The sequence below is a fragment of the Thamnophis sirtalis genome, unplaced genomic scaffold (assembly GCF_051295495.1).
Source record: "Thamnophis sirtalis isolate CommonGarterSnake01/CBP01778 unplaced genomic scaffold, rThaSir2_p1.2 scaffold_4, whole genome shotgun sequence".
NCBI lineage: Eukaryota > Metazoa > Chordata > Lepidosauria > Squamata > Natricidae > Thamnophis > Thamnophis sirtalis.
In genome coordinates, this window is record NW_028261384.1 from 127,260,940 (window position 1) to 127,273,564 (window position 12,625).

A 12,625-nucleotide genomic window follows, 5' to 3' on the forward strand; every position below is an offset into this window, starting at 1 on the left:
GTCATTAATAGAGGACTTCCTGTATTTCGAATGTTATTCAAAGAGAGCAATGGTTTGAGCCCTCATGAAAACTGATTTTTCTCTTATTTGCGACTTTTAAACCAATTTTCACTCTGCTTTATGCATAGCACACTGCCATGTGACTGTTTCCCAATGCAGTCTTCATAAATTTGTATTCTACTGGATTCTGTGCCAATATAAAACAGTAGAATTCAACTACATGACAATCAAGTATTGCAATAACCATCCCAATTTCTGAGGAATACATAAAAATAATTGCAAAGGAATGGAATGGAGAGTAGAGAATGGAGAGTAGTTTGGCTTTGTGTTGTTGAAGAATGGAGTAGAGTCGAAAAATGTTTTTTTATCATGGCAACCTGATCAACCCAATAAATATAAATTTAACAAAAAAAAGTGGAGTCGAGAGAAATGGATCTGAACAGTACCGAACAGAACAGCATAGATTCATAGTAGCTTCAATCAGTCCCTATACATATGCCCATAACTATATCTCTATTTTGGTTTATAGATCTCAAGATATTATTTTTCTCTTGTGACTGAATCATTTTTGCCTCAAGAGGCCACCAAAAGTTTTGAAGATAGCTGTCACTGTCACATAAGTCACTATCATTATGAAATTAGCCTGTTTGTCTCTTCCAAATCCTATGGATCTCCATGGAAAAGTAGAGTAGAGCAGAGCAGAGCAAAGCAGAGTTGAATAGAATAGAATAATAAATCTACAGTAGCTATAATCAATACCTAAACATATGCCCATAATTATCTCTATTTTGGTTTAAAGATCTTAAGATATTATTTTCGTCTTTGTAGTTCCTTCTTTCTTGCCGCGGGAAGCCCTCAGATGTTTTGAAGATGTTTACATGGGTGACAGTGTCTCTATCATAATAGGATTAGCTTGTTTGTCTCTTCCAAACCCTATTGGTCTCCATGGAAAAAGGAATTGCTGTCCCTGAAAGATGTTATTTATTGCCCCCATGATATTCCATCCCATGGATGGAAGCCCCAAAGCTTTGTGAGTTGATTTGATAGTATGTTCTATTCTCTATTTCTCTTTGAAAAATGTCTCAAGAAGACAGTGGAGTCTGATCTTCTTCAAAGATCTTTTTGCAGACATAGACATTTGTACACAAAAACAAGACACTCATGGAAGATGTTAGCATTCATGCAGTTACTGTTAATAGTAATGCCTCAAGTGGTGTGCAAGGATCCTAGTCTTCAGTGTGGTTTTGATGAGCTTTCTCCTATTCATCACACACATCATCAGCTTGGAGAGATTAACATTGCTGGCATTATTTCTGTATTCTTTACATTTTCTAAACCCATTGATTTCAGTCAACATCCTTCTCATGGATTTCATGATGGACTTGTGTACGTACATCATCATTTCATTATCAGGTTCTGGACATTGCTATTAAATCATATGAAACTTGAAGTGTTTTCAGGGGACATATTTCCCGTGATAATTTTCTCACTTAATATTTCTGGTACGTGAATTTAGCAATTTCATCCATATTTAAAAATGGAGGTTGGATACTAGACTTTTTTCATATATTAAGAAATAATGCTTATAATTTTGATCCAGGGTTTGTTTTCTATTAAAAATAACTCCAGTTCTTGGGAGGAGATATATATATATATATATATATATATATATATATATATATATATATATATATATATATATATATATATATATATATATATATATATATATATATATATATATATATATATATATATATATATATATATATATATATATATATATATATATATATATATATATATATATATATATATATATATATATATATATATATATATATATGATAGTTTTTTGTTTTGCATTTCCCAGGATCTTAGATGAATAATGAAAATACTGTACTGAAACACATTTCACAAAATGTGTTTTGCTGAAAGATTGTGTCAAAATAAAAATAAAAATAATTCTTAATGCATTTTTAATGCTGATGTTTTGCTTTTACAGAATATTTTTTCAGAATTACCAGCATATTATGGCCTTAGTTTTTACTATAAAACAGATCAATGAAAACCCTCAGATTCTACCCAATGTCACGCTGGGCTTCCACATTTTTAACAGCCATTTTAGTCCAGGCTGGACTTACTTTGCCTCAATGTTGCTCCCTGTCACTCAGGGAAAATTCATCCCTAACTATAAGTGTGGGGTCCCAAAAACTTTGGCTGCAGTCATTGGCGGACCTGACATCGCTCTTCACATGGCAACTATATTGTGCATCTACAAAGTTCCTCAGGTAAGATATACTGAAAATATACATTAGCATTCCCCAGACATCTGTATGCTTTTGTTTGCAAAAAGGATAGAACTTTCAGATTCCTAGTTATTATTTTTTTGCTTGGTAGGATTTCCACAACAACATGAATAATAGTAACTCTGAACAGACAGTGGATATCTTTGGCATAGCAAATCATTCCCCAATTCCAAACTTTGAACAAAGGTTCAAGTCTGAAATATTCACAATGAGACTAGTTCCAGGAAAAGGTATTTAGTGATACCTTAGAAGGGACATTTTGGTTGATATTTCAGAATAAATATAACTAGTATTTCATTACATAAACTCAAGGGCAGTCAAATGAATATGCACATTTTCAGAGACTCATGTCAACCTTTGGAATTGCATATGTTTATCTTTCTGTAGTTGACCTATGGCTCTGCTCCAGTCATGGATAAAAGGACTCAATCTATTTTCATCCAACAAATGTTTCCAGCTGAATCATACCAACGTAAGGGCCTCTTGCAGCTACTGATGCATTTTAGATGGATCTGGATTGGAATTCTTGTAGTAAAGGATGAGAAAGGAGAAAAATTTCTCCAGGAGATGATCCCCACATTTTCTGAGTATGGAATCTGCACTGAATTCATAGCAGAATTACCAAATGTAGCTTTTTATGGTGATTTTATTGATATTATGGAGGAAGGATTATACATATACCATGTTCTCATGAACAGCACAGCTAATGTGATAATCTTATATGGTGATATTCAGTCTATATCAGTTGTGAGAAATTTCCTCCAGTTTTCAGAAGTGGAGGATATACCAAGGAAGAAAAAGATCTGGCTTATAACTGCTCAGACAGATTACACTTCAACATCTGTTCATAAATCTTGGGATATCCATTTCCTACATGGTGCTTTATCCTTTGCAGTTCATACAAAGACAGTCCCATATTTCCAGGAATTTCTTCAGAACTTAAGTCCTAATAACAACCAACATGATCATTTTCGGAAAGATTTTTGGGAACAGGCATTTGATTGTTTCTTTGCAAACTCAAAAATGGAGAGGTCTGAGAAGAAATGTACTGGACAGGAGAGGATAGAGACCCTTCCCACATCTGTGTTTGAGACACACATGAGTGGACAGAGTTACAATATTTTCAATGCAGTCCATGTTGTGGCACAAGCTTTGCAATCTCTGTATTTATCCAAATCCAGGGAAAAAACAGTCATGAAAAAAGGAAGAAAACAGTTTCATAATCAAGTATGGTGGCAGGTAAGTCTGTAATTAAAGTAGTGAAGAACCTGCCATATCAGTAGTTGAAGCAGCTGTTGGTAAACTCTAGCAAACAATGTTCACTAGCAATATTGACATTAAGTCTGAAAGCTGTACAACTCAATTGAAAAAAAAAACTGAAATCTTTTATGGGGGGAAATAACAATAAACATATGGAGTGTTTTAATAAGTGTCCCTACCTTACTATAAGTAGGGATGGTCTATGCTCAGAATTAACCAATCATATTATACTGATGAAAATTAGTAATAGGTATATATCTGCATCCATTCAAATGTCTCTAATTTATCTGGTATAAAGTTACACTGTTCTAGAAGGATTTTTCTGACATTTACTCAGTTGCCTCTTAAAGGAAAAGCTATGATCTGCAAAGAGCATAAAAACATCAAAGATATTTAATAGTAGGAAAGCTTCAGTCAGAAGGGTACAAAATAATTTCTAACATAGTGGATATATCATAGAACACAGTGAAGGCAGTCATCAACAAATGGAGAAAATATGCCGGAACAGTTACATTACCAAGACTTAGATGCCTTTCCAAAATTAATTGAAAAAACAGAAGAAAACTGGTCTAAGAGGCTGCTAAGAGGCTTAAGGCAACATTATAGGAGCTGCAGGGATTTCTGGCAAGTATTGTGTTCTATATGTGACAATAATCTCCAATAATCTTCATATGTCTGGGTTAAGTCAAGGTGGAGATCATTATGAACAGTTCGAAATACCAGTCAATTTTGGCACAAAGACTTCAGGCTTCTGCTAAAAGACTGAAGATGTAGAGGACTGTTTTCCTTGCAATATGACTACGACCAAAGGTATACCCCCAAATCAGCAAAAGTATGGATTTATCAGAAGAAGAACAAATGTTTGAAATGGCCCAGACAGATTCCATATTGGAATCTAATAAAAATGTGTGGCTTGAAGAGGGCAATACATGGAAGATGCCCTTGCAATATGACAGAGTTGGACTGCTTTGGCAAGGAAGAGTGGGCATACATTGCCAAGATAAGATGTGCCATGATGATACATTCTGAATGCAAAGACTGATTGCGGCCATAAATTCAAAAGGTGCTCCAACAAAATATTAGTTTAACAGTATGCACATTTATGGGTAAAGGTAAAGGTTACCTTCACACATATATGCTAGTCATTCCCAACTGTAGGGGGCGGTGCTCATCTCTGTTTCAAAGCCGAAGAGCCAGCTCTCTCTCAAAACATATCTGTAGTCATGTGGTCAGCATGACTAAATGTTGAAGGTGCATGGAACACTTTTTTGCCCACCAAAGGTGGTTCCAATTTTTCTACTTGCATTTTTTACGTGGTTTCAAATTGCTAGGTTGGAAGAAGCTGGGAAAAGTCACAGGAGCTCACTCAGTTACATGGCAGTAGGGATTCGAAATGTTGAATTACCGACCTTTCTGATCGACACATTTATACAACATTATACATATTATACATGCACATTTATACAACCACATTATTATACATGTTTATTTTTGTCCCCCCAAAAAAGGTATCAGTTTCAGTTCAAATGGAAAACAATAAACTAAATTGTACAGTTTATATATTATATTAGGGGTGGGGGAATGGAAATGGTTTGTCTTGGCCTGATATTTTTATATCTTTAGAACCTGACATTTTAATAAGGGTGTAAAGCAACATTGTGGCTCATGAGTACTCCTGCATGGGAGGCTGAGCTTCCATTGATTGCTCCAGCTCCTGCTCACCAAGCAGTTTGAACACATGGAATTACAAGTAGATAGATAGGTACCACTTTGATGGAGATGTTAATAGGATCGTGTAAGAAGCCTTCATCCAGGCATCACTTGGGCAACAGTGATGTCACTGGATAAATCTTTCAGCTAGGAAGCTCCTTGGTGCTTCCAATACAAAAATGAATGCTAATTGGTGTGTAGATTCTTATATCCATCATAAGTAGAATTTTGTTTTCTAAAATTAATTCAGATTGATTTTACTTTCTAAAAGTTCATCTGTCTTCCATTATACTGTACACTTTATAGGTAGTTTATAGGTAGTCCTTACTTAACAATGTTAATTGAGGTCTGAATTTCCATTGTCAAGTGATGCAGTTATAAGTGTAATGTTTCTTGACTATGTGGCTTAACAACAGCAGTTGGTGAAGACTCCAGTTACCATTGTTAAGTGAAGACTGCAGAGATTTTTGGCCAAGGACCTAATGTGATCACAATTTCCAACTACTTTCTAGCTTTCCCATTGACTTTGCTTATGGAAAGCCAGCAAGGAAGGTTGCAAATCACAACCATGTAAATCTAGGAGGACACAATAGTCACAAATCCAGACCAATTGCCAAGATCCAGGATTGTGATCATATGATCACAAGGGTGCTATGACAGTCAATATTTCAAGGAAGTCATACGTGCCACTCATCCTGCACCATTTCAATTTCAAATCCTTGTTGAACAACAAGCAGTCATTACACAAAAGTCCCTTGCATTTATGTGTTGCTCTGCTGCTTCATTTACAGCAGTGGTGGGATTCAAATAATTTACCAACCGGTTCTCTGCCCTAATGACCAGCTGGGTAGGTGGGGCTCAGTGATCATGTGATCATGTGGGGGTGGCCAAGTCAATGTCACTCAAGTCGATGGGCACTTCGCCTTAGTTGTTACAAAGGTAATAAGGGTTAACTGGAGAGGGCAATAAAGATTAGGCTAGAAAAAATACCAGAATGTTTCCTTCCTGACTTCCTTACAGGATTAGCCCTGTAAAGTGGGGGGGGGGGATTTCTTACAACAACCAGTTCTCTGAACTGCTTAGAAAGTTAACAACCGGTTCTCCCGAATAGGTGTGAACTTGCTGAATCCCACCACTGATTTACAGAGACCTCAAAATGTTGACTGAGAAACTAATACCATTTAGGTCAGGACTAATTTAATGAATCCTACAAGTTTGAGTGTGCTTAACCCTCCCTCATAGTCTTTGTTTGAACTGGGTGTGACATAAATGTTTTCTCAACTTATATTTCTTGGTCCAGGCTCAAGTTCTTATTTGACTGTTGCCTTGATAGTGGCTCTTCATCATGTCCTTCAAGACCATTCCTATTAGCTCTAGAGAAGGAGGGAGGTTGATTTCCTTATCCTCTTATCAGCTGGCCAGGGATTGGATTATCAAACATTGTAGCTGGGTTTCTTATGGAAGCCATGATTGAATGCATATGACTCCTTTAAGTGAAATGATCCTGATCCCATCTAGCTTAACATAAATCGATATGTCTTATGATCATTTTCCTCTCTCTTTTCAATATAAGATTACATATTTAACAATGTAAGACAAGAACAATATAAAAATAATACTGAAAAAGTATGTCCTACTGTGTGTTTATGTATATCTTTTCAATTACATATAATTTTATCTTATTATTTATCTTGTTTCTGGTCTGTTGGATTGATTTCAATAATCCCGATCCAATCTTAGAAACCTAGAGCATGAATAAGGCTCTTTAGAAGTAAAAATAGTATTAAAGTTTTGTAGCCTTATACATCCTTGTATTTCTTATATATTTATCAGAAGTCATCTAGTTTAAGTAATTTTCAAAATTAAATTACAAACGGTTATTTTTTTGTTTTTTTAAATTGCAATTCTATGTTCATTTTATTTCAGTAATCTGATATTTTACCTGTACCCCTATTTTGGAATGACTGTTGTTTGTATTGGCCTACAACTAAAAAAAAGTTTTTATACTTTCTTTCTTTAATGAGGCATTCACATAAGTATTTTGAACATATGCATTTTCCCCCCTCCCTTTATCCTGTTCTCTCTTTGCCCCTTTTTCTGTGTTGTTGTGTTTCAGGTTCATTCTTTTCTGAAAAGGGTCAGATTCAACAACAGTGTTGGTGAAAAGATCTCCTTTGATAAAAATGGAGAATTGATTGGCAGATATGATATTATCAACTGGATCACATTCCCAAACCAATCCTTTCTTAGGGTCAAAGTTGGCGTGGTAGATCCCACAGGTCCAGCAGACAAGTTCTTCAATATTTCTGTAGATTCCATCACATGGCCAGTAGGCTTTAATCAGGTTAGCTGTTAGAATCTAGACTGGTTTGTCTCAATTTATATGCTATAAAATATAATTATTAATGAAAGTTTCAGAACATCATTTCTGAATAAAGTTTGTTCTAAGGAGAAATGACCTGAAGAAGGAAAACATTATCTCTAAGAATGTTTACTTTTCTAATAGTTGGTATTATTTTGGCTCTTTTAATTACAGACAATGTTTTATGGTTTAGAAGCAAAATCTGAAGTCTTACTGTTGACTTCAAATACAGAAGCTGAGAAAAATATCTGTAACTAACCAGTACAGAAATTGTCTTTGGAGAGTGTGGATGATAGTTTTGAAAAGTCATAGATGCCAATAAAGATAGATATTTAATGAATTATTATTTCAGACCAATTCCATCTCAAAATGATGAAAGCCTCAGAGCATCGCCTCTGAATAAGCTAAGCACAAATGTCCTCAGGAAGAAGAAAAAAAACTGCAGTTGGTATAGAATATTTACGTTGGCCTTCTGTTAATTATGGACAATGTTTTTCATGGTTTTTGAAGTAAAAGCTGCAAGCCAGTATACTAGATTTAATAAGTCTGGAGATTTCAAAATTCAGAGGCTGAGAAAAACATCTTCAACTAACAAGCACAGAAACTGTCTTTGGAGAATAGAGCATATAGTTATGAAAGATCATAGATGCCAATAAAGATAGATATTTAATGAATTATTTGTTAACTTGCAAAGCCAATTCAAGCCAACATCATTTCAAAAAGATGCCAATGCACTACTGTTATTAATCCCTTTTTGTTCTGTTGATTCCATGAAGACACTACTTCTCCATGCATTTCCTTTCCTGTCTGTATCTTAAAATATTCTTCTTCATTTGTTGATAGGCACTACCTCTCTCATTGTGTAATGATCCTTGTGAGACAGGATACAGCAAGGCCAAGAAAGAAGGGGAGTTGTTTTGCTGCTATGATTGCCATCTGTGTCCAGAGGGGAAAATTTCAAAGGAAAAGGGTAGGAACTTTCTGAATATAATGGACCTAAGCCCATTATACCTTATGTTACAACACTGCCTGTAATCAACTGTATCAATTCCACTGCATTCTTTTTCAGACAAGGATGACTGTTCTCCATGTCCTGAAGATCAATATCCAAATCCTGACAAAAATAGGTGCATTCCAAAACAGATTACTTTTTTGTCATATGAAGAACCTTTGGGGATCAGTCTGACCGTTCTTTCCCTTTGCTTTTCTTTAATGACAATTTTGGTAATAATAATCTTCATGAAACATAAAGACACCCCCATCGTGAAAGCCAACAACCGGAATCTTACCTACACTCTCTTAGTTTCCCTCCTCCTCTCTTTCCTTTGTGTGTTTCTATTTGTTGGGAGACCTGATAAGATTGTTTGTCTCCTTCGTCAACCAGCTTTTGGGCTCATCTTCTCTGTGGCAGTTTCTTGTTTATTGGCCAAAACCTTTGTTGTGATTCTAGCATTCATGGCCACCAAACCTGGTTCCAAACTGAGGAAATGGGTGGGTGGAAGAATGGTCAGCTACATTATTCTTTCCTGCTCCTTTCTTCAAATATGTTTTTGTGCTGCATGGCTGATAACATCCCCACCATACCCAGATTTTGATATGAAGTCATTGTCTGAAGAAGTCATCTTGGAGTGCAATGAAGACTCTGTCATGTTCTACTGTGTTTTGGGCTTTATGGGTTTTCTTGCTCTGCTTAGCTTCTCTGCTGCTTTTCTAGCTAGGAATTTACCTGACAGCTTCAATGAAGCCAAATTCATCACCTTCAGCATGTTGGTCTTCTGCAGTGTTTGGCTGTGCTTTATTCCAACCTATCTAAGCACTAGGGGAAAATATACATTAGCTGTGGAGATCTTCTCCATGATTTCTTCCAGTGCTGGATTATTGTTGTGCATTTTTCTTCCCAAGTGTTTTATCATTGTGATGAGACCTGAACTGAACAATAAACATCAGCTCATGAAAAGAAAGTTTTAAGAATGATATTCTTTATTTCTCCAAGTTGCAGATCTTCCCCACTTGCACATCTAAACTGGAAACAATCTGCATTTAGAATGGCCTTTTATGTTGCAATTCCTATCCTTCCCTGGAGCTATTGGTAGCTCATAACATTTTTCCTTCTGAAAGGCAATTCAAAATGTGGACCATAACACAAATAAATAATAGTACAAATACATTTATTGAAATTTTTTTGTTATGTGGTAGACATCTCTGACTAAAAATATAGATTAAATGTGAATTTTAAAGCTGTTTTACTGGTCATCTTAATTCCTATGCTTGTTGTGTTCGAATGAAGGCATCTATGTTTCTTGGCTGAGGGAGCCAGCATTTTCCAAAGATATTTTCTGTGATCATTTGACAAGCATGACTATATGCCAAAGGTGCACAGAATACTATAACCTTTTCATCTGATAAACCCGGTGTCTTTAACTGCTGAGCCATCGTGTCCCCTCAATATATGCACACTAGCATATGTATACATAAAAAGTGAGGATTAAATACAAATGAGATTTTCATTTCAACAGGGAAGGCCTCCGAGTTGGACAGTGGGGATTCTCTGGTGCACATCATGTGTTGTGATCACCTACGAAATATGGTGTCAAATATCTTTTATCGGGACATATGTCTTCTCCTCAGTAGCAAAGACAAATGTTGAAACTCCTTTGGTTTTAAATGCTACTTTTAAGCCTTCAAAGAATTGTATTTGATGACTATAATCTCTGTGATGTTTTGGTTAAAAGAAAAAAGAGAACAGGGTTTCAAAGGGTACTGCTATTTCAAACCAAGTTGGAGAAAAGAAAATAGAGTAGAGAGAAAGGAGAAGAGAGAAAGAAGAGAGATGGAAAAAAAAGAAAAAGAAAGAGGACAGTGTGCTGGGGTGATCCTTCAGAGCTGATCTGCTCACAAATGCTGATAGAAATCTCTGATTGGTTGGCTACAGATTTGTCCTCTTATTCACTAATATTAAAATTACCCCCAAGGAACAGATAAATAAAGCCAATCCAGGCAATTATTGTCACAGTAGCTGTCTATGCATAATTATCAACCGGAGCAACCTGGGTTAAATGCCAGGTTTCTTTTTTTATTGTGGATCAGTGAGTCACTTTTTGCCAACTCTCTGCAAAGTATATTAATCCTCCTGGGGTGCTCTTTGTAATGTTTTCATAAATCTACAAGTGGCATTTGATTGAAAGATTGTGGCAGAAACTGGTTCATTCATTGACTACTGGTTTCTGCAACTATATCTAGTTCTTGAGCTACAATCAGCTTTTTAGGTAATGTTCAAAGTTACAATGGACACCTATAGGGCTACCTATGACCCTGATTTAAAGCCCTGACATCTCCCTACGATCATATGAATACATTTTGTGTTGAGTATTAAGATGTTGATTGATTGTCATTTTAGCGGGAGGAATGCTTGTTGTTGATTGGACAGTTGTGGTTGACAGCGGGGTGTCAGGCCTGCAGTTATATTCCTTGGATTTTTGGCCTGCCACAGTCTCTATTATTTTCCTATGCTATTTCATTAGTGTAGTAATTTGGAGGGGGAATAGTAAGGAGGAGAATTGTAGAATGTGTTGTTGTCATTCCTTTCTAGAAATCAAGGTCATCTTTTGCCTCTGCACTTCTACATCTGACCGGAACTAGATGGGTGGAAATGCCAGCATGGCCAAAGAAGATTGGACCATGTGATGGATTTATGGGTGTGGGGATAAGATCATGAACTTTCAACTGGGAGAAATCCCAGGAAGCTTTTAGATTTGGGATTCGACAGTTTGTGCCAACATGTCTGTCTTATTAAATGGGAACTTTAAGGATAGCTCTGTCTTGGACTCTGATTTAATTCTGCATGATATTTGGAACGCTAACATTATCCCAAATCTCCCTTCAAAATAAATCACCAGCAAAACCCCACATGGGGGCTGGCGAGGGGTGCTGATTTCCCAACGCTGACTGACCCGGTCAACAAAAAATATTAGCAAAGAAAATGACCTGGACAAGACACTTCTCTGCAAAACTTCAGAGTGCAAAGGAATCTCTGTTTGAAGCTTATTTGCAAAGCCTCAGAGTGCGAAGGAGTTTCTGTTTGAAGATTTATAGCTTCTGGAGGAATGCAGTCGGAGAAACATTCTACACATGGCTGGAAGCAACAAGATATTTGGAATCCCAGACCTACTTCTTCAGCCAAACGTGAGTCAATCTTTCCTCCCCTTCACTAGTAAAAACTGGAATGGCCTGGAGAACTGGAGTGGAGATAATTACTCATTCCAAACAGCGATAAATGAGATGACCCATTACCCTACAACTGAGTTGAAGATAGATTCCCTATCAATATGGGAAATTCAACCCAGCCAGCAAGAAGGGATTTGGCCAGCATCTTTCACTAGACAGCCACTGTAAATTGGGCTGCAGCTTATGAATCAAGCACTACTAAATTGGGCTTTCTTCCCAGGTCATGGATGGCAGAGATGCCACTGGGCACCTGCTTGGCCATCATGGGAAAATCCTCCAAGCCAGCAGAGGGGGTCTTGGCACATAACCACCCCCCCAGCCAGCCATCATTGGTTGAATTACAACCTGTGAATCAGGCAACCCCGGGATGGGTCTTAACCCCAGGTCATGGATGGAAGGGATGCCAGTGGGCACCTGCCTTCCCTCAGCAGATGGTACCATGGCAGATAACTGGGCAGTGGCCAACCCAGGGATTGCCCCCCCCCCAAGAGTACAATGTCACCTGCAATGCCCCAACAGGTTCTTACCCCACCTTCCTACAGAGAAGAGTTCTTGACAATGGAAGAAAGGATGAATAAGGGAAAAGTTGCAGGATGGATAGCGGAACGATGTGATGAGGTGGTTCCTAAGTTTAAAAATGTAACTAGGTTCCTTCCCTCGTGGGGCCAATAAAATGCCACCATTGCTGTTAACTTGGCCACAGAGCGTCAGAGTGCTTGGCTCCATCCCCAAAGCCACAAACATGCACACCAACCACCAC

General features: G+C 37.0%; 1 protein-coding gene across 1 annotated transcript; it reads left to right on the top strand.

The window, feature by feature from the left end:
• The first annotated feature begins 2,153 nt into the window (after nt 1-2,153).
• LOC148046459 (vomeronasal type-2 receptor 26-like) lies at nt 2,154-9,609 on the top strand. Its single transcript, XM_087714754.1, has 6 exons — nt 2,154-2,291; nt 2,401-2,539; nt 2,719-3,548; nt 7,396-7,623; nt 8,485-8,611; nt 8,705-9,609. The coding sequence occupies exons 1-6, from the start codon at nt 2,154-2,156 to the stop codon at nt 9,607-9,609; spliced, it is 2,367 nt and encodes a 788-aa protein (XP_087570880.1).
• The last annotated feature ends 3,016 nt before the right edge of the window (nt 9,610-12,625 follow it).